Source organism: Antennarius striatus, chromosome 15, assembly GCF_040054535.1.
Source record: "Antennarius striatus isolate MH-2024 chromosome 15, ASM4005453v1, whole genome shotgun sequence".
Classification (NCBI taxonomy): Eukaryota; Metazoa; Chordata; class Actinopteri; order Lophiiformes; family Antennariidae; genus Antennarius; species Antennarius striatus.
The window spans coordinates 12,667,253-12,694,009 of NC_090790.1; the positions used below are offsets into that span (position 1 = coordinate 12,667,253).

At 40.1% G+C, this 26,757-nt stretch overlaps 1 protein-coding gene across 1 annotated transcript; it reads right to left on the reverse strand.

Moving 5' to 3' along the window:
• Nucleotides 1-427: 427 nt before the first annotated feature.
• On the reverse strand, nucleotides 428-18,600 carry arvcfa (ARVCF delta catenin family member a). The gene is made up of 16 exons (XM_068334908.1): nucleotides 18,497-18,600; nucleotides 12,989-13,165; nucleotides 9,713-10,287; nucleotides 8,123-8,601; nucleotides 7,860-8,043; nucleotides 7,650-7,767; nucleotides 7,269-7,437; nucleotides 6,038-6,055; nucleotides 5,817-5,888; nucleotides 4,865-4,992; nucleotides 3,822-3,972; nucleotides 3,545-3,737; nucleotides 3,206-3,317; nucleotides 2,736-2,823; nucleotides 1,429-1,505; nucleotides 428-1,197 (listed from the first exon to the last, which is right to left on the reverse strand). The coding sequence occupies exons 1-16, from the start codon at nucleotides 18,515-18,517 to the stop codon at nucleotides 1,105-1,107; spliced, it is 2,655 nt and encodes an 884-aa protein (XP_068191009.1). The 5' UTR covers nucleotides 18,518-18,600; the 3' UTR covers nucleotides 428-1,104.
• Nucleotides 18,601-26,757: the final 8,157 nt, after the last annotated feature.

Consider the following 26,757-nt stretch of genomic DNA (forward strand, 5'->3'; position numbering starts at 1 on the left):
GTAATTTGTTTTTTGGCTCATAAGTCACCTTTGTGGTTTGAAAAGTTACATATTGTGCTGAGTGCCTGACCTCTTTTTTCGCTGGCAAATGCTGCTGACATGCATCATAACATAACCCACATTTGTACTGGAACCTCTGTCTTTTTTTTAATCCTTGTGTTGCATGAACATAAATCAAGCACAGTAATGCATTTTCATTTTGATCATCATGTAGATGGATTTGGCATAAGAATACCTAATAGGATCGAACAAATATGAGTGGTTGTTTTGCTGACTAGAATAAAATATATATAGTACTTAAATAAAAAAATAAAATAAAAATGAGAAATTATGCACATGATTTATTTGAAATTTTCATTTCACATTGCAATGCAAAAAAAGACCAACGCAAAGCAGAGTTGTATTGAATGTGGGATTACGTACGAGTTTTAGCTAATACACATTAATAACCTTTAATCAATACCATGAGTATTACAATAAATATTACAATATAAATACTTTCATTTAGAATATTAACAGTCCTTTGTTACACATTTACAATCCCATTTTGCGTGTTATCAAAACAAATGGAATAGAGAGGATTTTAATGACCTCACAGTCTAGTCTGATGGCAGGCTGACTGACAATAAATTTAATTCCAATATGATTTGTGTGTATTCGATTGCAGCCTAATTCTAATTATCTAGTTATTCTAAACACTGACCAAAATATTTAATCAGTTTATCTCAGAATCCAGACCTACCTGTCACTTTATCCACTTATCCACTTTTTATCCATATTAAGAATCTCATAGTTAGTGCAGCTTTAAAATACAGACTGTATAAGTCACATATTCTTTGGAGCCATGATTCTTGCATATTTAATTATTTCTGGTGTCAAAAGACACTTATTCGTCCTAAATGACCAAATCCTTCAAATCTGTTTCCATTAAATAAATATGTGAAAATGTTTCCAACATTATTTCCTGTAAACAAATTTTTCTAATTAAACGCGTTTGTCTATTTGTACAAGAATGATCAGATGGCAGAAATCTGTTGTCACCAATGGAAATTGTCTCTAAGGATTTGACTGGTTTGACTGGCCTGACCTGCCATGTTGTCATTACTACACCCAGGAGTCCAGAGGTGGAGGCTTGTTATCCATCAGGCCCACTGCAGGCCTGCCAGCTCTGATGAAGTGCTTTCTCTCACTTAGTCCCTATAGATCAGGATAAATGCAAACAAGAGGTCAAATTGTAGGAAATACACCAACAGACAAAAGGTGTAAGAAAGTAATTATGCAAAATCATATAAATAAAAAAATTTCTGTCTGCTTTTTCTTCCACCAGGGCAGGAAGTCAGATTTAAGCAAAAGAAGCTCCATGCAAAGTAAATTCCATGATTTTATAAATACTTTTAGAAGCAATGGGTAGGACCAAATACAGATTACCTGGTGGGCGTCTCTTTCAACAACAGGTCCTTTTCCATCTCCAACTCTATCGTTTGGCTCTAAAGTTGCATAAACGTCTTTAAATGAAGATCATAAATCACTTTAACATCAGATAAAACAAGGAAAAAAAGGATATAAATAAATAAATAAATAAACTGCTTTCTAGATAAACATTTTGCCTGCTCTTTTTAAATTATGGGTTCAGTCATCTCCTCAATCGGCAACTTGCTGAGAAGCCTCAGGGTTATGTCTCCCAGAAAGTTCATTATCAGAACATTAGATAAATGTCAGTGTAGGTAAACGTTATCCAGGCTGTTAACCTTGACATTAAATAGCAACTAAAAAGTTCCTCACAATAATGTACATTTAAAAACTGACAAAACAGCATATGATGAGTACATTACTGTCCGAGGTTTTTAGAGATGAAAAAAGTTAAAGAACTTCTCTGCCTTTGAGTGCAGGGTGCAGACATCACACTGCGTCTGCCCATTAATTATATTTGAATTCCCAGTTGTGGACACAGCCCTGCTACATTTTTCCTGAAGCGCTACGTCAAGGTGTGTTTGAAGCAGTTAGGCAGATGGAGATGAAACTCTGTTTGATCATGGACCTAGTCTACATGTATAATTTTATTCATAATTATTAAAATTAACTTCTTGTGGCTAACACTACTCAAGTCTACATATATTTCATTACACTGAGTTCCTAAAGTTTGTAATAATTTCACTCTAAATCCCTGAAACATTTTCACTGTGGAATAATACAGTCATAGAATACGTACATATTTGATGAACTTTAAAATGAAACATATCTATTCATTTAAATTGAAACACTAGCGAGAGAGTGGGCTAAAGCAATTAAATAATTCTACTACTGTTTATCTTTTCCCCTAAATTTTATATTCTAAGGGGAGATTTTAATTTATGTTCATAATTCATGTGGAAGGTGTTAAGAGAAAACCCCTTTTTCAGCGGGAAGCTATGGGTCCCTCTTGACGGGGGGAATGTGAGTGGCCTTTTGGAACAAATGAAATGTGACTAGTGATGCGTGACCCGGCTACTCTGCCTCTGGGAGAAACTGTACAGGCTAATAAGTCACAGCGCTGATAACCTTGGCAGCACATCATTGGTTTAAGGCTATGTTTGGGAAGAATATTGTCTGCTACTGAAAATGCCTATTTCTCTGTCCTTGACATGACAAGAACTGCAGTATGTTTTTAAGCTTTTTTGTTCTCTGAGCTGGAGGACACTTTTCACATTTAGATTGTGATTGAATAACATTTTACATAAACGCGATGATTTGCTGACCTTGGTTTTTGTCCATGAGAGGCAAGGTGATGTCATCGCTGCCTTTCTTTCCAGTCTTGGATTTTTTAGTCACTCCAGTTGATGTCGGCTTTGGGAAGTCAAAAGACATTATGTTACTGGACGACAACCACCATGTTGTGCTTTCGTCTTGTATTTTTACAAAAGCCTGGTTCACCGGCTTCATTAGAATGTCTTAAACAGTAACACACCTTAATTTTTTATCACAAAGGACTAGAAAGAATGAAACAATCTCTCTTTTTCTCCTTAAAGCACGGCAGCTATACAATTTATATTTCAAATTAGCTCAAATATTACTGTGACAAAACACAGATTCTCTCACTACACTTTTCTACTGCATGTATAAAGGTTCTTGATCAGTCATTGCAACAAACACACCAAGGAAGTGTAACCCATGAAACTTTTACTTCATTCATTATCACACTGGTTCTGTATTTAGCAGTAAAAAATACCTTAAAGTGACTCTTGTTCCAGCCGGCCTTGTTCAGAGTGTTTCTTAGGTCCTTGTAGGCCCATATTGTCTGGAGCACATGGGAAGCTGCCTTCGTCTCACGTGCTGATTGGCTGACAGCAAATCATTAAAAACTTGTAAATAAAGGAGGGTGTCTTCGGGACAGTGCTGTCGTGATGAATGAAAGCCTTTTCTTCTTTAAAAAACATCAATATAAGGCTTCGATTTTACAATACAACCTAACCAAACCAAACTTTAGCTTACCTAGAAAATGTGTGGTTTTTTTCTGTAGTACAGTTATGGTGAATGAAGCTGAGTTTTATGTAAATCATTTAAGTACCTTGATTTGTTGATGGCCACCAGTTTCTGAACAGCATGACCCTGTATGAGAGCCCGGGCATTCTCTGGACTATCAGTAATGATCTCGTGGATCGTGTTCAGAATAGACACTACTGTATCGCCCTCAAGATTCTTTGCTGGATGCTGCTGCCCACATGGCAGGTTGCCGACAAGGTCCCTCAAGGCATAGCTCCCTGTAGTGCCAGCAAAGAGACAGAAATAGCATGAGAGGCAGGTATAGAGCCACACTCATGCAGATCACACAAGCAATTCTGTACCTATTAGGTCTTTATTCCTCCTGTCCATCGCCAAGTTGCGTAGGGCGATAGCCACAGCTCGCACCACTTTGTCCACATCTGAGCGCAACAGCTCGACCAAAATGGGGAGGCCCTTTTCTTTCCTCACAGTAGCCCGGATGTAGATGGACCACTGCAAAGGACAGAGTGTTTAAGAGCTGAGTGATGTCGACCTTGAGGTTTTTAAGACAGATTTTACATCTAGGGACCTCTTTCTTGTCACCACTTTTCCCAAACCACCCATATCACAACAAGTACATTGCAGAAATAAAATGTAGATGTCAAGATATCATAAGGAAAAATTAATCTCACTGTCTTTCTTGCATGTGATGCCATTTAATTTCAAAATCTCAGGATTAAACTCCTTTAATCTGAGCAGAGACCTTGTATGGATCTTAAGTTATAGTGACATTTATTGCACAGTATATCTTGGCAAAGCACATTATTTGACAGCCCTATGGATTCGCTCTGGGGATCTAGCAGTAAAAGTGCCCTTTGATCAGGCATGCTGCTGACAAAGTCAGTCCCAGGGAGTCCAGTTGGATTAAGATGATTGACCCCTCATCTGACTCATTCCGCACACTTGAATATTGATGCTCCATCAGACACAGAAACAGAAAGTCAGGCAAAAACCAAACACAAAAGCTGAAAGCAAACTGAAAGAACACAGGCCACCGTGTGCAACAAATGCCTGAGGATGATGTCTTGTTTGCCTGTGGCTCAAAATCCGCATCCAAATTAAATTGATGTATTTATATCTAACTGATGACACAGGTACAAATCGATTTCAAATCTCTCCTCAAAAATAATTTAGAAGGGTACTGAGGCAGTACAAAAAAAAGGTATGCTTTGCCACTGTAAAAACACATGAACACAAATTAGTTCAATATGAATGGGTCACTTAATCAAGTGTTACATAATTGCAAAGGGTAATTTCCTGTTTATGGCCCTACAGAGGCAATTGTCATGTAAGTAGTCTCTGCAAATCCAGTTTATACAGTCTAGAACTGTTCCATTCAACTCACAGCCCAGTTTCCTGCTGCAAGGTTCTGCAATGCTCCTGTGGCCGCCTCCACGGTGTTGTGGTTGTGACTGCAGGTGAGGAGCGAGAGGTAGAGCCTCACCACCTCTGGCTGGTACAGCAGTTCCAAACCTTAAACAGAAAATCAGACAAATTTAAGGATGACATTAAAGCAGTGGCACATTCCCTGAATCAGTTACTGAAGACTAAGATGATGGTCACCAGATCAGTTTGTGCAAATAGTTCCATATTTTATTCTATCTGCATTGGATAAAGTCAAGGTTGGCTCCATAGGAATATAGAACAGAAACTACCATATGTGAAATTAATTAAACTTTCCATGCAAGATAATTACAGCTCAGTGCTCCTGCAGGACTTTTGGATGGTTGATAAAGTAGCATCAAGCTGATCTGGGACTGCAACATGTTTGTCATTCTGATTTGCATTCACTGGCTAACAAGGAAGGTAGCACCTTTACCTTTTACACAGTATTCATAGCCAAAGAGTACTATTTTAATCACTTATATAAATGATGCATCCATGGCTTTTGCAGCCATAAAATTGCTCATAAAGTGCTAAATAAAGATGTATGAGTACATAGGTTATACGGAATCTTCAAAAACTACCGGCACATGCCAGAACAAATTATTCCAGATTCTAAGTGTTTAAAATGCTTTTAATTTGCTCTAATAACAGTCTCTTGCACATGCCAATGTGTGGCTGTGCTTTTAAAGCAATTATCTGTCAGGCCGTGCTGACATCATGCACACAAAGCAGATAACATGACACAGAAAGCAGGCACTGATGCTGGATAAAAGTGCTTTATGATAATGATGATGATAACGATGAACCTAATGCGTGTCCCGCTAATTTTTTGCTTTATGTCATAGTAAAATATATTAATTATTCTTTTCTTATCAATTGTAAAATTTATGTGAAGTTGGTACTATGTATACCTTTCATGAGTTCTGTGCGTTTTGGTAAATCCATTGTACCATATTTTCTGTCCACAAATCCATTTTTCCAACCTGCACATTACAGACACATACACATGCACACAAACACCAACACCGAGGTTCGTTATATTAGTGTACTAACAGATGTCAGTAAATTCAACGTGGTATTGAATCACAGTATTACTGCCATGAAAGCATTCAGGATTAACTGGTAGACTGACCTTGATTAAACCACTCCTCTGATGAATTTGGCCGAAGGGAAAAGTAGAAAATCAAAGATTAGATTTTGCTGGAAAAAGACAGGGGAGTGTAAAACAAAACTCCTTCATGAGGTGAGACTCTGTGGAATTAATATCATCACGTTCACATTCAGAACAGAGATGCATTTGTCAAATTTGTATCATTAACTGTATGGTTCGTTAGAAATGATGATGAAAAGTCACACAACTTCAAATAATAATTAACTTAAATCCTATTGTGTCTCCATGAGTTTGTTTCCTACTGCACAAATGACTGCAGTCTATTAATGATCACATATCAACCGTGATTTCAAATTGTTACTTGGATTATTCATCACAAGCTTTGAATGGTTGAAAATATTCTTGTTATATTAGTTGTGTTGTGTAAAGTTGGACATACGAGAAAGAGCAAAAAAAATGTTCAAAAAAACAAATGCTGCTAAAATTCCTGCATGAAATAATCAGGTTCTAGGGTGAGAAACGTGAAATTCTGAAATTTAATTTAAAATTTAAAAAGATGAAATGATTGGTTTTATTGCTCTTTAGTCTTGAAGAGGCCTCCACAGTTCTGACTGACGGTCTTTGAGGTCACATGTGTGGCATGTTTCAGTGTTATAACCAGAGTTTGCCTCAGGGTGTCACTGCATTGTTAGTCCAGTGGGGGGAAAAAACATCATATCGCCAACAAAGAGGTACAAATGGACACCTAATCAGTGATCTATTTCAAAGTGTAACAACCATCTCTAGACAGGGTTGAGTCGGGTGTGAGAAGCAGACCGTTGCCGATTGGAACAACGCAACCTTAACATCATTCCCCTGGGAATTCATTACCATTCACACCTCGATCTGTGCGACCCGTTCAACTCACATAACGGTTGTGTCAATAAACAACTAGGTTGTACCCTCAATGGCCCTTACGACTCACAATGTAATGGGGCAGGTCAACAGTACTGATGTGATCTCAAGAACAGTTTGAATTACTAATGACTTCACAGGAGGTTAAATACATGGAACTCTCGATCAGCCAGGTAAAACCTTTTGACTGATTTCAAAGTGTTAGTTGCAGAATCTGAAATTCAAGCCTGTCCTTGGCCTCAAATATCAATAGTAATGCAACTTAAATTCTAAAGTGTTATTTGTTACAACTATCTTCTGCATCTGAAGATGATAAATGATGCTTCTCTATATTCATCACATGGGATGAGCTACCAACCTTTGGGTCTTTTCCCTCCAAAACAGTCCGATTCGCTCTTCTTCTTTTGGTGACCCACTGACCTCATCAGCTGATTGACGTGGGGCTCTTGAAATCGCTCCACTCCTGGTATTTCTTTGTGAACGTGATATGACAGGTTTCGCAGGATGCAGACGCAGTTCTCCACCGACTAAACCGAAAACAATTGACAGGATATGTCAATCAAATATAATACCCGTGGTAGGTGTTATGCGGGTGTTCACACTGACTAATTCTTGTACTCAGAATGAATTGAATACTTCTCTTCTCTTAAGCAAACAAATGTGATATTTCCTGAACTAAAAATAGAATTTTAACATTTCCGTGCCTCTAACTTTAAGTTAGTGTGATCAGTTGAGCAACCTTATTGTCAGTGTCTTTGTTGATAACAGCTGACTGAAGGGCATGAAGGAGAGCATCCACCAGCCCCTCGCACTCTCTCAATCTCTGTCTGGCCTCCGCCCCATCTGAGCTGACGTTCCTGCAGAGAGTTTTGTGAACAAAGCTTCAAGAACTCCATCACAAAGCTGACTTTATTTGACTGTTCTCGTCTGGTCCAGCCATCTAACTTACCTCAGACATCCTGAGGTGTTCTTGAAGACCGTGGTCCACTCAGCACTCATCAGTTTGGAGGGGTCAGGTGGATTTTTTCTCCACCCTGAGTGTGGGATGATGATCTCATCGGTCAGTGTTTGCAGCCCATTGTTGATGATCACCATCTTCAGTGGCTCATGTGAGGAGAGGTTCCACAGAGTACCTACAGGGAAGATGAAGCAAAAGCTTTAAAGTTAAGGGAATAGTTCTAACTTGAGGAAGAGGAAGGTATTGACCTGTACCTGTGGCTAACTCTTTGACCTCCATGTTGCTACACTTCCTCAGTAGTCTGACCAAAGCTTGGATGCCATCATTGTTTTTGATGGCCATCTTGTTATTGTGGTCTTTTCCATAAGATATGTTGCGCAAAGCACCACAAGCCTTGCGGTGGACCTCAGGTTTAGGGTGATCCAGTAATTTCACCAACATGGGCACCCCGTTGAGCTGTCGCACTTCCTGCTTGATGCGATCGTTCTCATAACACAGGTGCTGCAAATAGGCAGCAGCGTTGGACTTGACTGGGTCCATCGGGTGGCTGAGCATCGAGATCACCTCGTGCAGGTTCGGGTCTCTCCATCGAGGATCTCTGCGGATGCTGTCCAGGCTGACCATGCTGCTACGTTTGTGGGGGAACTGCAGCGTCTGGGCTCGACACATGGCCTGGAAGAAAGGATTCAGGTTCCCCTCCAGCTGGGCCATGAAGGCATCATCATATCCACTTCTGAGGAGATAGAGAAAGTCATCCATGAATAGTCAGAACAACAATAAAGAGTTATTCATCTTGAATTTTAAGAATTTCATCATTTTAATCAACATTTTGGGTGATACCCTGATTTTCTTTATTGCTATAAAATTCTATGAAACATCTATGTTTATACAATTAAGCTGATTTTTTTTTTTAAAGATAGCTAACTGGGAGAAGCAGCTGGCCTAGGTTCCTCCAAAAGTTAACTCCAGCTACAAAAGGACACAAATTTAAGAAAATTTGCATTTAAAAAAAAAAGATTACTTCATGAGAGCGGGGACATTGTGGAGTCTCCTCACTCAGGAATGTCATTTGTGACTTTAATAAATTGTGCTCCAGTGAGTTTAACTGTATGATGAGTTGTGTATTGTAAACAATATTGTCACGTTGTGTGGGCTCACAACTACTTATTTATTGACCTTGCAGCAGCCTAATATTCCTGACTGATGCCAGCTGCTGCTTTACCGTTGTCCACCTGTCTGTCTGGGGTGAAGGCAACTGCTCAGAGCGCAACTGGGTAGTCTTGTTGTTGTTGTTGTTGTTGTTGTTGTTGTTGTTGTTGTTGTTGTTGTTGTTGATTTAGTGGTTGACAATGGATGGATAGATGAATGGATGGATGGGTAGCAGTAGTAGTAAAAGTAGTAGTGATAGTAGTAATAGCAGCAGTAGTAGTAGTAGTGGGAGTAGTAGTAGTAGTGGTAGTAGTAATAGTAGTAGTAGTAGTAAAAATAATAGTAGTGGTGGTAGTAGTAGTAGTAGTAGTAACAGCAGCAGTAGTAGTCGTAGTAGGGTTAGTGATAGTAATAGTAGTAGTAGTAGTAGTAATATCAGTAGGAATAGTAGTATGGGTCGCAAGTTTACACTGATGCCTATCCCGTCTGACTACGGGCGGAGGTCAGGTACACCCCCTGATCTGTCACTGGTTTATCACAGGATTGAGTTACTTCCCCAAAGACTGAATACATGTGTGCTCTGATCTGTAGTTGACCCTACGTCTAGGTACCATGGAAACCACAAGGGTTGTTCAATGTCACACAGTCAGACTTGTGTGATCAATAGAGCATGATCTAATAGGTTGTCCTCTTACCTGGTCCTGGAGGGCTCCCTGAGGAGTTCCATGGTGGTAATTGGCCTGAATTGGGGGATTCCTCCATGTGTTGGGTAGTTGGCAGCTGGGTTTTCTCCGCGCTCGTTCAATCCATCCTCCTCTGTCAGGCTGCTGTGGCCCGCAGGGGCATAGCTGTCCCGGAGGAAGGGTAAAGTATGGTGAGCCCCAGGCTGGAGGTTATTGACGGGCCAGTAGCTGTGGAGGGTGCTGCGGGACAGGCTTCCATACCCTGTACATAAGTCACCCCCTATGCCTCTGTAGCTGTCAGGAAGGGTGTATACTCGTTTCTGCAGTGTGGCGTTTACCGGCTGACCAGACTGCGTTTTCACCTCAGGTTGCGTTGGTGCTGCAGCTGTTGTGGTTGGTGTAACTGACTCAGAAGGCTCCGTTTTTGCTTCACTAATTGGCAGCTCAATAGGAGTGTTATTCTGAACCTCTGGAGTTGACGTGAGATCAGCTGTGTCTGGTGTCTGGTTGTTCTCCTGCTGTGGCTCTGATGATTCTTGGCACTCGCTTGGGGCCGACTCGCCCTCCTGTTCCAGGGCCTTGGACTCCTACAAGGATTGATGCAACACAGCTATTATCTCTAAAGGAAGTCTAATCAGTAAGTCTTTAAAATCCCATTTGTCCAGAAGGTTTCCTCTATCAAAATTAAATGGTACAAAATTGGTGTGTTTACAGTCAGGACAGGAACTATTTTTCCATAATTCACATGGATTAGACCAAACATGTTTCTGATAGCTACATGTGTAATTAGCACTTATCTAAACATTAGCACCCAGTCTAAATCCTTTCTCTATGAGATGATCAATCACAATCATGTCAACACATCCCTGACTTTGCCAGCCACCAGTAAATAATGAATTGTACTTTCCTGCCAAAGAATAATGAATTTCCCTTGTTGAAAATGACTTCAGATTGGAGTTTGATGAAACAACTTCAGGTCCAGACACTGTTCAGAAGCAGATTATATTGCAGGAAATTCAATTGTATGGCTTAGTAAATTGATTTCGTTTTTACCTCCTTCATCCTGGTGTGGTGTGAAAAAAACAGAACTTTTAAGCACAGACACATGTAAATCTGGAGCAGTTCAATGAATAGATTTAAACACCATAGCCTCAATCTTCCAGAAGGCAATACCCTTCCATCCAAACCAATAAAAGTGAGACTCGGAATTTTTCCAATCTCTGTAATGAACATTTAGTACAGACACCAAAGGAAACCAGACTCCTACAAGGAACCTCAGACGAAAAGGAACTCTTGTGTGCTGTTCAGATTTTTTAAGGAATATATTATGCCTTTGTTCAATTTTGGTGATAGCACATTAAAAGCAGACAGTTAACAAAGTGTCAGTAGGATTTATAGACTTACAGAAGTGACAATTGGCTCTTCTAAGTTGTCAACTAAACATATAGTGGCTCACAAAAGTATTCATACCCTTTGAACGTTTCAAACATAAATATATTTTAGAGGAATTTTATGTGAAAGACTCACACTAAAAGGCACATTATTATGAAATACAAAGAAAATTTCACATGTTTTTTGAATTTTGAAAAACTGAAAAGTACGTGTATGTGTAAAATTATCCTACCCCCTTTTCTCAGAGTGCGACAAGTCGCCTTCAGATGTTGCCTGATGACTGGTGAATTATCAAATGTTGATCTAATGACTAATCAGAGGCCATGTCTGTGGAATTTAATGTCAGTATAACTACACTTGTTCTGTGATGACCTCAGAGGTTTGATAAGAGAATACTGGGGAGTAAACAGTATCATGAAGTCCAAGGAACACACCAGACAGGTCAGGGTTAAAGTTTTGGAGAATTATAATGCAGGGTTATGCTATAAAAAGATTTCCCAAGCTTTGAACAACTCACGGAACACTGTTCAATCCATCATCCAGAAATAGAAAAAGTGTGGTATAAGTGCAAACCCACCAAGACAGAGCCATCCACCTAAAGTTACAGGCCAAACAAGGAGGGCACTGATCAGAAAAGCAGCAAAGATCCACAGCTATAGGTCATGCCCTACACAAATCTGGCTTTTATGGAAGAGTGGCAAGAAGAAAGCCATTGTTAAAAGAAAGCCATAAGAAGACCTGTTTGCAGTTTGTCAGAAGTCATGTGGGGGAAACAGCAAATATGTGGAAGAAGGGGCCCTGGCCTGATGAGCTCAGGATTGAACCCTTTGGCCTAAATGCAAAACACAATGTCAGTCATCTTCAGATTACCACCGCTATATCCGCCGCAGTGGGTCACGGGGAGCCAGAGCCTATCTCGGCGGCATAGGGCGTGAGGCGGGGGACACTCCGGGCACGACGCCAGTGCACCGCGGAGCCACACACAAAGAGATACAGCCATGCACACACACACTCATTCCTACGGGCAATTTGAGACCTGCCAATCAACCTGAAGCGCATGCTTTTTTGGAGGTGGGAGGAAGCCAGAGAACCCGGAGAGAACCCACGCAGACACGGGGAGAGCATGCGAACTCCGCACAGCGCGGGACTCGAACCCGGGTCCGCCCAAAACACAATGTGTGATGGAAAAATAACACTGCACATCACTCTGAATGCACCATCCCCACAATCAAACATTGTGGCAGCATCATGTTCTAATGATGCTTTTCTTCAGCAGGGACAAGAAAGATGGTCAGAATTGATGGGGAGATGGATAGAGCCAAATTCAGGGGGAACACAGTAGAAATCCTGAAAACTTTTTCTGCAAAAAACTTGAGACTGGAACAGAGCTTCACCTTCCAGCAGGACAACGACCCTAGACATAAAGCCAGGGCTACAATGGAAGGGTTTAAAACAAATTATATTAATGTGTTAGAATGACCCAGTCAAAGCCCAGACCTAAATCCAATTAAGAATCTACGGTAAGATGTGAAAACTGCTGTTCACAAACACTCCCCATCTGATCTGACTGAGCGTGACCTCAGAAAAATAAGCAAACATTTCAGTAGAGATGCAAAGATGGTACAGACAATTGTGTTCCACTTTGTATCAGTCGTTCGCATCATATTTGAGAACATAGAATTGATTTTAAAAAGATTATAAAGGTTTTGGGTTTTTGGTTTAGTATTATTCCAAATTTAATTATATTTTATAATAAAAAATGTTATTTAACATTTGTTTTGAGAAAATTGCTACAAACATTTTATAAATATCAAACAATAAGATGGTGTTTCGTGTTAGTCACACTGTTATAACACCATGTGTCATCTCAGTGGGTGGCAGCAGTGTGTCATGAACCTCGGTGTCTGTCTGCTGAGGGGTGTCAGTCTCTGTCGAGCTCTCATTTGTTGACGTCATGACGGACGCGATGGAGGTGGGCGTGTCCAGTTCGTCACCAGTGGAGGAGTTTTCTAGAGTCGCCTCTTTAACCTCCTGGGACAAAGATAGTGGCGGAGGCCCCTCTGAACTCTGTTCCTAAATCACACAGACAGAAGTGAGTCAGGTGCTGTCGGTGTTCAGCATCACCCTATCGTCATCATATGTTCTACATTAAATGACACCATGATGGCACAACATGAGGTTAAAGTCTTCCCCAAATGTTTGACCAATCTTACCAGAGGAAGATAATATCCTCCACCAGGGACATAGTGAAGCAGAAAAACTGTTAAATAGATGTTCTGGAGTTTGTTTACCTCTTCATTATGGTGGTTTCGCAGGTGTCATTAACAGTAACTATATGAGACATTACTATATGAGAAAATCCTAGAACCAAATAAGATTTATCTGCGTTACCATAATTGTACTTGAATTCTGAATAAAAAAAATTTGAGCAAGTCAGAAGGGTGAGAAAGCTCCTAAAATAGGTGACAAGCTACTAGTTCCATGCACTTAGTGATGAAAACAAAGTGACAGATGACTTATATTTCATTTTTACTGTTCACTGCTTCTTTCTTGCTTTGAAAAAAGCATCTAAAACTAAGGATACAGTGCAAGAGTATAAATTACCTTAAAAATTCTAATCATAAGCTATTGTGTCTTAAAATGAAAAAATATATCACAAGCAAATTGTAGCTGGGGACATTTGGGGATTCAAACCAGCAACCGTCTCAGTGTGGAACAGACCCTGCTGCTACTGTTTTTAAAAAAGCTGGGCTTGCGCTAGCCATTCGCCAGTCCGCCATAGGCGAAGTAAATAACAGATTGGCTACAAGGTTTTAGAGCGTGTAGCCACAGTTACAACTTTTTCACTCGCTAGCGGCACTTGCTATTTACGCTAGCGAGCGGCGCTAGCACCGCTACTTCCGCTTGCGAGCAGCGCTAGTGAAAATAGCGCAGCTATTTCCACATGCCGACGGAATTTAGCCGAAGCATGCCGACGGAAATAGCCGAAGTGACCCGAACGCTCCCGATCATTAAATATGCACTCGGTTCATGACCTCCTCTCGTCCAATGAAAAACAAAAATTGGTGTAAGACAAGGTGAAGACGATCGATCAAACCCAGTGTTTTCTAGCAGAGTTTGTGTTAAAGTCCTCATTAATAAAAAAATGGTGAATGCTGAGAGGGGGGAGGAGTGGTGACAGACCGATCAGAAGGTAAATTAAATATATCATCAATACTTGTTTGTAGTCTTAGACTTCTGTTCCCTATGACCGGAAGGAATAACCAGCGATGCATGTAAATATGTATTCACCTCGCTTGCTATTTTATATGCCTTTTTAAATTGAAATGAAAAATCATGTTATTGAATTTAAAATAAATAAATAAATAAACTATGGCATACCAATGGTGTTGGTGGTGGTCAAAGTGGAAATGTCTTCTAGTCTAAGTAAAATTTACAAGTAAACATTGAGTAATATTTTGTATGACTGTATCTTCACATAGTGAATGGAAGTTTTCAGTTGTTGAATCTCACATTCATACCTGCATAAAGTAGGATAGAAATAAAGATAGTTCAGCTTGAACTGTTGACTTTAGTGTATTTTTGTAGGTAAACTGAACAGAAGATTTTGCACTCAGAATGCAGAAAAACAACCCCATTTTCTAAAAAATTTCCCTCCCCCGGACCCCCCTACGTCCCCCCGTGACAAGCGTTGGTCGTCCGCGCGCTGCGCCACTGTCTTGGAGACAGAGTGTGGCTTTTTGTGGCTTACTCAATTCTTTTACACTGAGCCACAGTGGCTTAGTCATACTAGCTCCTAGTGCAAGCCCAGAAAAGGCCTAGAATATGTGGATTTTAAGACCAATATCGGTAACACAACATAGTTAAACTGTAGTGTATTTGTATTACTAAAGGAAACGGTCATATCTAGCTAAGAGAAAGAACATCTTGTGCAATAATAAACATCTCTGACTGCATGATGAAAAATATAACTGTGTTGACAAACAAACACCCAGATTTTCCATTTAGTCCAGTTCATGAATTAAATGATGCACACAGTTCTGCGCCTGATAAAATTCTAAAAGTAAGAAAATTTGACTTTGTTTTGTATTTTTCTGCCAGGCAGGAGGCCTAGAGGAAGACCAAAGAGGAGGTTTATGGGTGTAATGAAAGAGGACATGAGGGTAGTTGGTGTGAGAGAAGAGGATGCAGAAGACAGGGTTAGATGGAGGCAACTGATTCGCTGTGGCGACCCCTGAAGGGTAAAGCCAGAAGGAGAAGAAAAAGATTAAGCAGCTCTAAAATCAGTAGTAGCCAAACTAGGACAACATATGTATGGCTATACTATCTCCTTCATATTATTGTGGCCAAAATAGATTCAGATGAGTGAAATTCCCCAAAATGTGTACAGGTGGTTGAGAAGAAATGTCTGTCAAATATTTATTTGATTCAAAACATCAGGGCTCATGAAGAAAAGAAGAAAACAGAGCAGTTGCAATGATCAAGGTGGGGTAAAGGAGAGTGTTTTCAGTAGGCGTCTCAGATACAGTTTAGTAGGTCAGCTCAAACGAGGGTAGCCAGCTCACACACACAGATGAAAGAATTGCATCAGTTTGCCCCAGAAATACAAATGGAAATACACAAACACAATCATTTACCATAAAGCTCAATTTCTCCGTGGACTTTCCCCTGTGAAGCTGAAATTTGTTGTTACACTCTGTTCTCCCTGTGGCACACCTTCCCGCTAAACAAATCTGTAATGGAGCTCAACCTGGTTCTATCTCCTGGTGAAATGCAGGTGCACGTCCCAAATGAACTCCACAAAACAGGTAGAGAATTAATGGAACGGTGCATCATTGGCCCGCAATCATCCGGTTCATCACCAAAATCTGATGCATTCTTCATTGAGCCAAACGCTAGCTTTAAAAAATAATCTGTTCATGTCCTTTTTTTTTCAATAAACAGATAAAACAGCAAAAACACAACCTCTGCTATTGAGGTATTTCTGACCTTTATAAAAACTAGCCATTTTATTTTAAATATGGTCAAACACCTTTAAACAGATGTTCCTCATTCTGTTATGTAAGTATGAAAAGCGGGCCTCTTGACAAAACACGGCTCCATTGTAATGGATGTGCGCCATCGGTGTGTATTTTGCTACTGAATCCTGATTTGCCTCCACTTCAATCATCATCCCAGCTGTTGTTCTGGTACAGCATGTGGATATGTCTGAACATTTCCAGTTATTTCAAAAAGGTATCTTCGTCTTTTTGCTTTTTTGAGCAAAATGGTATTATTAACCAGAGTAGATTAATTATTCATAATCTTGGTGAGAACTGGAGGCAGGATCTGACTGTAAACACATTTTAGAGTAATTTTCTTGCAAACTGAGCATTTATTACAGCGTGTCTACAAAAATTTGCTTCACTGCTCTAATGATTTCAAGCAATATCCTATTATCTTATTCTATTCAGTCTTGAGGGCCCTATGATTGCAGCAGTTGAATTTCCAAAAGATCCAGGAAAAAATAATAGTGGAAACAACCCATCAAAACATTAGAGTACAATTAAAAGGTCATATGCTGGATAATCACTTCTGAAGCATTATTCATGGTCTATTTTTTAAGTGAGCTGCTTATTTGTAGCTTGATCATGTTTTTATTTCAGCAGACATTACTGTAAATTCTGAACTAAGCGACAAAATATTTTAAAAAACAACAACAAAATTAAATAAGCTGCTCGTTCTCTGCAAACTCTCTTCTTTTTGAGGCTGCGGCAGTAAACCGGACAAGTGCTGAGAACCCAACTGTACTGCATTAAATCAGGCTGCAGTGAACAGCTGGCTGTATGTGAGGGGAAAGAGCTCAATTCCAGGAGAGCTCCTCGTACCCAAATACAAAGTATGGCATCGGGACGAGGAGATGAGACGGCCACAAAGGAGAATTTGGCAGCAGGTGACCCATGCTTGAACGGACATTGTTAGGCTTGGTTAAAAGAACGCCTGACCAAAAAGTAAAAAGATTTGGTATAAATGTCCTCTACAAACAGCTTTATTAAGGATTTGGATGATGATGATAGGTTGGACAGGACCCTGTGTGCTGTCCCTGTCAGAGGTCCGGGGAAGGCCGGGCCCCTGTGAGTCAAAGCTCTTTTAAATAACTCATTGCACCATAGCTAACTATGAGTGCACACAGAGCCAAATAGGAGATGATGGCTCTGAATCTGGCTTCAAAAAAGAAAAATCCAGAATGGTGTATAAATGCAGAAGGCAGAAGGACATGATTAGCATCTCGTTAACATCAACTCACTGTGTCGAGGCCAGCTGCAGCCAGGCTAATATTCAATGAGACACAGAGTCTGGTCTACCGCCGAGTGAGTTCAGATTTTGGTGAACAGTTCAAAGACACAAGCACCGTAACCCATGACTCAAACTTGTCACAAATCCCTTTGAAAGACAGGAAATGATTTAAGAAATGGCCACTCTCAAACGCAATTAAATCAGTGAGGCCAAGTCATTTTTCAGTGATCAAACCAGAGAAGCAACCAGGCTTAACAGGCAGTTCGTCTTTATCACACTGCAAGATTGAGAGACTAATGCGTCCGCTGGATAATAAAACATGACATCAACCCACTGATGTCAGAAGACATTAGTCACAATTTTGTCTGAACTCATCTGCCCTGTGTTATTTGTTGAATCAGTGAGGCACATAATATTTTCAATAAATTTATAGATTGTGTCACTGCACATCAAAAATCAAAATGGCACTGAAATTATAGATCCATCAAGAGGCTCTTCTTATTAAAGATTTGTCTCCTGCTCTACTAATTTAAAAGGTATGACATGATTCCAATAATCTAATGAAAATATGTGAAAGAAGCAGAATTATTTTCAAACTTTCCACCCAGAGGCTCCTTTCAGTCTCGGTTACACTCTGATCCTCAAATAGTTAAATGGTGCATGGTCAGATTTAATGTACCTCTGATACATCATGGCAATACACTTACCAGAGTGTGTGCAGCATTTCCCCCTAGGGTGGGGGGTGGAAGAGGGGAGGGGTTGTTAGGGGGGGGGGGCAACCCTTCCTTATAATGCAATCAAAGATTATCCCCTTTAATGCTTGCCTATGCAATTGAAGACATGCACGCACGCACACCAGCATACACAGACTTGATCAAGATATTAGCATCATGTCCCCCTTGCACAAAAGGAGACTGCACTGATCTTACTGAGCAGCGGCGAGAGGCAAGAAGGTGAGGCAAGTGATGCCTCCTTCATTCATCATGACAGAGGCAGAATGCATAAGCTGTGGATGGAGGGCTACAGTTCTCTGCAGGAAGAAAAACAAAATGATGGAGGGTACAGAGCAAATACAGCCATTCCAAAACACACACACACACACACACACACACACACACACACACGTACCTCTTTCACTTCAGCAGGCATTGCCAGATCTTTTCTGCTTCCCCTACAGATGATGAACGAGATTCGTCCCCAAGTGAGACGTCTGTTTCCCTGCTAAATGTTTGCCTCGACTCTTCCTTTGAGCATTTGAGGCAGTTCAAACGTGAACAGCCATCCCTTCTCCCAGCCCTCACTAACCTAACACACGTCCACTCGCTCTCTCTCCCTCTCTCCTCTCTCTCTCTCTCCCTCTCTCCTCTCTGTCTCTCTCCTTCTCTCTCTCTCTCCTTCTCTCTCTCTCTCTCTCCCTGCCTTCTTCTCTCACTTTCTGCCTCTGTTCCTCCTTTTTTCTCACAAATACACACTAGATCCACCATGTACACATTTGCTCAACACAGATGTTCCCTCACACACCCACCCACCCACACACACACACACACACACACACTCACACAGACACACACACACACACACATGCACAGCGTGAGGCAACAAACGTCAGACTCCCTCCCACTGCTGCACTCTTCCTCTGTTCTTTGCTGCAGTTAATGTGTGCGCTATTAGCAAGGTGCTGAATCAACTGTGTGATGCTGAGCCTGTGAATGGCTGAGGTGAGTGCAGCCCTGCAATCCCTTCGCTCTACGCATTATTTTTTTCTCTCTCTCACACACACACACACACACACACACACACACACACACACACACACACACACACACACACACACACACACACACATCATTCCCTGTGGGTCCACAAGCAGATGCAGCTGGGGTTTAGATCAGCCTGTGTCACCCATGTGCAGCATGGAGCAGGAGAATGGGAGGTCCATAATTCGCAGCACCAGACAAGGAGAGACAATCCGTACTGAACAACTGTGCAGGGAAAATTGTTCCAATAAGATCAAATCCCTTTTTAAAAAAAAAAATTATCCATCCCTGTCTGTCCAAGAGGCTCCATAAAAAAGCTGCTCAATTCACTGACATTTGGTAAAAGTATGGTATTAAATCAATATGGTATTACATCAGAAGACAATTAAAGAAGGAGTAAGTCATAGTCACATCTGTTTTTCCTTCTTGTGGTGGTTGGTTGTTCTCTGGTGGAGCAGGTGTTGAAAGGAGACAAAGATCGGGGTGAAATGGTCTGAAATAAGCACATCTGACAATGGGGGATTAAAATCCTTTCTCCCAGTGGCTGTTAGAAGTCCATGTTCTTTTATTTTCTCAATCAATTACATGAAATCTTACATCAGACCTCTTGCACAGAGGCAGCAAAAATCTGACTAAAAATGTTCTGCTTTCATCCGCAGAGAGGTCTCCATCGGCTCTCTCGTTGATTTAGGAGTAACTCTCCTCAATACCATTGATCTCAGGAGACTGCTGTGTTTTCATCACCTTAGTTTGCCTAAATTTTGAAAGTGAAATGTAGCCTATTGTTCTCTTCTTAAGATAAAACTGCTTCGTTTCATAGTTGCTCTTGATTTTTTCATATAAAGGCCTTGTCTTTGTCAACCTTATCTTTCATTTTTCATTTCATGATATCTACTGTTCATTCTTTTTTGCATGTTACCTCCTGCATAGTAATATCACACCAATACCGCTGCATGAAACATCGGTCAAATCTAACTAAAAAAAAAAGAACACTGCATTCTTCATTTGAAGCATCAAGATGATAAAATACATGTTAGTAAATTAGTTAAAAGTAAAGCGCTTTTACTTTGAAACATCAGCGTTCATTAAAAAAAAATCAATCGTTGTGAATCAAAGTTACATCCATGAAGCAGCAGTTTTCTCATTTGAAAGATTTACGGACATGCAAAGCAGATCCATTTGTTCCAGAGATGATTACTGATGCTCACTGCCCTCCCACCGTTCCATTTCAGTGCCAGTTCAATCCAATTGAAAATATCAGCATTAAGTGCTTTAATGGATTTGCATCACTGACAGAAACTGGAGTACACTGGGTATTTTTGTCGTCTTTTTTGAACACACTATCCAATGGAGATTCAATGGAAAAATGAACACATGGAGACATTTGCAGAGGCAGAAAATGATAGAGCCACTGACCAACAAAGAAATCAAAAGTCACGGAGCAGAGATTTTCAAATGGTGAGTTGTTCAGTGGAATTGTTGATGGGATTCATGAATGAAGAGATAACGGAGGCAGAACATTCACTGGCCAACGACTATGTACCTGTTCTTTAGCAGATGAATGGTGCTGTTCAACATCAATGAAGACACAACTGGTTTTTAAAAGGTATAGGAATCAATAGTCTGACTGATTAAAGTCTTATAATTCCCAGAAGAACCAATTAGTAACCTTGACATCTTGTGTCTTTCATTGCAGACAGTTTTTGCACCATAAATGCACATAATGTTGAAATAAGACACAATGTATATTAATGTTTCACTCGCTCCCTCTGTGAAGTCAAACAGAGTTATGTTCACTTGATTATACACGAGGAATAATTGTTCATATTAAAGAGCAATTCCGTTTGCAGATCCTGCTAAATACCACACACTCAACCTTTAATTGGTGAAACGTGATAATATGAATGGATGTGAAGTACAAGTAAAGACTAGTCCAACTTCACCACATACACATATTTGTATTTATAGTACACGAGGTGTCAAGGAACGTTTAAATCTCACTTCTGCTAAAAAATAATTAGTTTGCAAATGATTGCATTCTGTTCCATTTGCATTTTACACAGCATCCTAATTCTTCAGGAAATGGGGGTTTTGTTTAAAGAGCAATTATTAGTGAGTATTTGTGATTTAAAATGTTTGAACAATAACAGACAATTTCAGATTTAATACCTGAACATTCTGTCACAGCTTTGTGTGGTCCCAGCAAAAATGAAGAACTCGATTTACTGATAGTGTATTTCCCCTGGGTGTACATTTTTTGTTGCTATTACACCTAATGGTATAATGGATAGATCTGACAGCTGAAATGATATTTCATTTCTTATGAGCCTCCTTCATTTTTTGAGCCGCCTCTCCTCCTGATGGCACCTCTCATGTGTGCTCCTCCTTTGCAACAGATTGTTCAAACAGACACATTACACAAGAATAAAATATAAACTCTCTTCTTTGAGGACTTCTCTCTGCATCACGTCTGCAGGCTAAAAAGAAAAAAAATTAGTCATTGTTTGGACCGTCAGCAGGAGCTGCTCTCACACAAAGACTCTGTATCCACTTCAAACACACTTCTCTTCCAGTGTGTCTTCATTTTCTAAGTGCATGCTTTTAATTTCTAGTCTTCATCATGTATGGATTTGTGGGTTTGAATTAATTCACTATTTTAAATGACTCCTGTTCCAAGCCCTCTAAGGGGGAAAGGATGGCAACGTAAATTTACCCAGCTGGTCTTAGGGTCTTCTTCTCCTTTTGGCTTGTCCTGTCAGGGGTCACCACAGCATGTCATCCTTTTCCATTTCAACTTATCTTCTTCATCCTCCTCTCTAACACCAACTGCCCTCATCTCTTCCCTCATTACATCCATCCACCTTCTCTTTGGTCTTCTTCTTGCCCTCTTGCCTGGTAGCTCCATCCTCAACTCCTTATGTCAAGTGACATTCTACCCTATACTGTGTATACTGTGTATTGGGCTATGTCAGTCAAAATTTCTTTTAAATGGAACATATTGAAACGCTTCCTGGACTTACATCCATGTGGCTCGTCTCATCAAGCCGCTTTGTATCCGCTCGAAGTGGAAAATTGCACAACCACAAATCCTGGCACATTTCTGTATTCACTAAGTTTACTTCTTATTCATGCATTACACATTATTACTAATACAATCACACATGATTATTTTTATAATAATTTTATAATATTTTTTCTTCTATACTATTCTATAGGGTAGAATTGCACTAAAACCTTAGTGAGACATTAAATGTACATTTATGAGCACATTGTTATTCATACTGACTGCAGGTGTCACACAATGTCACATAAGGCCTTTTTGCTGTCCATTTTAAAACACCACATAGGTTATTGGGTTCTAATTGAAGATTTGAATGAATGAAATTCATTCAAGTCAAAAGAAGTTTCTAAGCATGTGAAAGGGTGACATCATGCAAGGCCTTGTATCTGGCTGTCATGTATTTATTGTATGGGAACCCAGTGAAGGGATGCATGGGCAAACCATTTTGGTAAGAGATAACATATAATATATATCAAGAAAAGTATGGTACCCAGGATTATACCTTGTGGAATTCCACACTGTGTTGTGGGTAGTTAATGACTTCAAACATCACAAACATCTGATAGATTAGATGATGGGGCGGCCCAAGAACATTGTTCACGTCAGGTAGTGCCATATTCATTATTTACAATGTGCTAGAAACTCATTGTTATTCGTGTAGTAGAATTGTGTGTGGTGAAAAATACACTGGCCGTTGAACGATATTATGAGGTCATTAATATTAATGGGGTCAGTGGAGGGAATGTTAGAAAAACAAAGGAGAAATTCTCTGCAGAATGTGAAATGAGGAGACATGTCAGGTGGTATGGAAAACAATGCACTTTTGGTCAGACATACAGCATTTGGAGAAAGTTCAGGGCAAGGGTAAAAATGATGTCAAGAGTGTAACCATAAAAAAATAAACGGAGAACCAGGTTCAAAGATTTGGGTATATTTATAAAAATTATCTTTGGACGTTTAATCACCAGCTGTCATCGACAGAACTACCGATGTCAGAAACATAAAAACAATTGCTTGGGTTTGGAGGGACAGTGGAAAAACATAAAGGGGTTTCAAGCTCAATGTTTTTAAAACAGGTCATTTTGACATAATGAAATTATCTGATGTAATTTGATAAGATATAGAACCATCTATGAAAGACAGCAATGCCCAGATTTAATCAATCAATTAATCAATCATACAAGTTTTATTTATAGAGCGTTTAATCATGGCAACAGACATTTCAAAGCGTTTTAACAGACAGAGAAACCCAACTGAACCCTCCAGAACAAGCATAAGCAACAGGCTGTTGCAGCAGCGGGGAAAAACTCCCTCATTGAGGAAGAACCCCCGGGAGGGGTCATCCCTGCAGCAGGGATGACTGCATGGCGGCACAGAAGAAGGAAGGCAGCAGAACCCCAGCAGATGGATGGATGAGAGGTGATACTGGTGGAATAAACCAGGCGTTGGTTAACAAAGTCCAAACTGTGAGATCAAATTGTGTTACGCTGGAGTAAAATGAAAGACCGACACTCTGGTTGTGATCTGAGTTAGACTGTTTGCAGTATAAACAGACGAACGGTGTTTTACACATTTGTGTGGCCTTTTCTTTGTTATCACAGGGATATGATGGACAAGAACAGAAACAGCCACAGCCAGAGCAGTAGAGGACTGCTTCCTTTGGATGGGCTGTAATTATTTCTGCCTATTATCTATAGACACTGAAATGAACAGAGAGCACAATATAGCATCAACAAAAACCCACAAAGAAAAAGACTTATTATATTATTGTGTGTCTAGAGCTTTAGTTGCGATGCAATGCCCACACAGTCTTCGGTGCTCAGTGGGAGTTGCACATCCTTTTCCTGTGGACTCTGCCACACAGAGGCACAGTCAGCGCACATTTTTGTCCTGATTAAACCCCCGCACCGCTCTGTTCGCGCTGGCATGTGCATCTGAGTCGAATTTAATTTAACGCAAAGACAAAACATCGAAGAAGAGTTAAACAGAAATACAGGAAGATGTGCCAGCCGTGTGGTGAATGCTGCTTGTAGTTCAGTACAGCAAAATAACACTGGAAATATCAGAAAAGGTCAGCAGCTTGACTTTGGAGGAGAAAGGTCACATTTCCTTTTAATATTCAAATGAGGCTCTGTGGCTCAGGCACTTAATGTTTAAGTCAAGTGTAGATAAACGTGACATTTGTTTAAATTCTCTTCCTGGAGAGAATCCAGTAAGATTGAAGGTTTCCCATTAGATTTTGAATAAAAAAGCAGCATCTGATTTTGACTTCTATTTTAAGTTGCACCTCCTCGTTCAGCTGATGCCACTTTAAGCAGCGCTATAACACACCCCTTCCTGGTGATTTGAAAAATAATGCTAATAATCAAAGGGAGAAACAAGCCTGACTGCTATCAGTCCAACTTTTCTTTGTCAAGTGTTGGCGCAGCAAGTGTTTAATCGCACCCACAGAGACCTGAAAGAGGAAATGAAATGCATCAGTGCCACTGCAGCTGAAAATTACAATCAGCCAGTTCAGCGACGCCTCTGATGATGGAGCATATCAATGAGCTGAGAGAAAGAGAGCGAGCGAGAGGCAGAGAGGGAGTCATCGGCGCAGTTGTAGGTCAGTCTGTAGTGTTTCCAGGAGTGTTATACTCAATTTACGATGGAGATTAATGAGAATAAGATTAACTCATGTCAAGAGGTTATCATGAGTCCATATTTCTTAAAATCATTCGTTTTTTTTATTGTGATGTTTATCATATGTGATTCTTAATATACATTATGTGTATTACAGGTCAACTATTCATCAGCGATGATAAATAAACCTTATCTTAAGGCGTATATTCAAAACTTAACGTTGCACCACAATGAAAACTCAATTGTAAAGTCATCCTTCAGTCTTTGGCAGCCTTATAGAGACCCTGAAGAGACTCAGTCTACAGACCTTAAACCTGACAGTATCGTGATTGTCATCAAGCAGGACCAGCTCTTCAGGGTAAAAAAAAATCAATGGACTTTGGCAACGCTACACCGTCCTCCAATGTCGGATGGAGCTGCAGCCAGTCGGATGCAGGTAATCTCACAGAGTTTATAAGATCCACGTTCTCCTCTTGGTTCTCACCGGCTGCCAAAAGATTGCTCATCTTTGGCTCCATCCACGGCCCGCACTTCAACAAAGCCATGGCCGTGTGCAGAGTCAGCTGTGTCCTGGCCTCCTTCCTCACAGAATCAGGGCTAAAGGATCTTGGAAAAACTAGCATTGTGAGGCTTTTCTTCTCTGTGACAAATGACGTGACAGGAATGCAGGAATTTTACAAAATGACTTGAATAGCTATATCTGGAAATAGTGAATCCTTCTTGTCCTTTATTAGATGGGGTTTGACACTTTAAACCGAAGAGAATGGCCAGTAACAGTCACATCAGTCAAAACACATTAATAATAAAATCAAATTTTAGTGATATGTTGCAGACAGACACAAAAAACAAAAATAGGTGCTTGCATAACCTCCTCCCACTTATCAAGGAAGCAAGGAAGGAAAAAACAAAGAAATCAGTTTGACATGTACTAATTATATATCTTTTGCTGCTGCAAGATTTTGTCAAGGCCAAGCATTCGTCAAAAATATGCATGTGAACAGGTTTAAAGTGGATTTCAAATGGAAGAATAGTTTCTAAGAGGGACATAAAATGCAGCAATGTTTTGTCCAAGAGAGGACACTCTTACTTCAACAGAAGATTAAAAAAAAAAAGACTTCAGGACAGGAAACGAAGCAACAATAAAAATAAAAACACACAAAAAAATGGCTAAAACTTTTTCTTGAAAGCAGGAAAACATTGGCCCTGCCTTTTTAAAATTAATCTACACTGGTTGCCATGATGGAAAACCAAAGATAATGAAGAAGAGACTAATATAATGAGAACTGAGAGGATTTTTTTGTTCATGCTTTATATCTTTTGTTGTCAGGTCTTTAACTGAAGCCCCTACAAGTGAATCATTTTTTAATCCCAGTGAATTTACCTGTCTGGCAAAAGATCTATCAGTTGTTGAGCTTTGTTCTGTATTCCTGCCAGCAACTTATATTAGACAGGGCCTTGTTGGTGTCATATCTGCACTCCCACCTGTTATAAGGTCAAGTGTAACAATAACTCACAAGAAAAGATCCAATCTCAGATTGTCATGTCTCCCCATTTATCGCCCAAAAAGAAATGTGCGATTGTCGATCAGAGCTGAAGTTAATAAAAGTCTCTTTCCTAAGAAGTATGTCTGTCATAGAGACTTATGAACCCGTAAGACAGAAGGACAGGCAGAAGAGGAGGCTATTCCAGCTGTCTGAAATGGTAAGAGGCTTGATTTTTCATCAGGTCCCTCGTCTGACCTCTCTGAAACCCCAAGAACATTACAGCAGTCTACAGTTTTTCACACTGATGATAAATCACTGGATCTCTTGGAAATTCGAGAATATAGTCAACACTCCACTGGTCTCTTCTGTGGTTGTAGCTGTCGACCATGATTACATATTACATTTATTGGTATTTTTATGCACAAAAGCTGCCCAGTTAGGTCTGACTGCATTAGTCATCACACC

Excerpts from the sequence above, each read along its gene's own strand:
- arvcfa (XM_068334908.1), bottom strand. The coding sequence starts at position 18,517 with ATGCCTGCTGAAGTGAAAGAG. Across the intron at positions 8,044-8,122 it reads GGTCAAAGAGTTAGCCACAG|GTACTCTGTGGAACCTCTCC; the intron begins GTACAGGTCAAT and ends TCTTCCCTGTAG. Across the intron at positions 1,198-1,428 it reads TTGAAAGAGACGCCCACCAG|GGACTAAGTGAGAGAAAGCA; the intron begins GTAATCTGTATT and ends CCTGATCTATAG.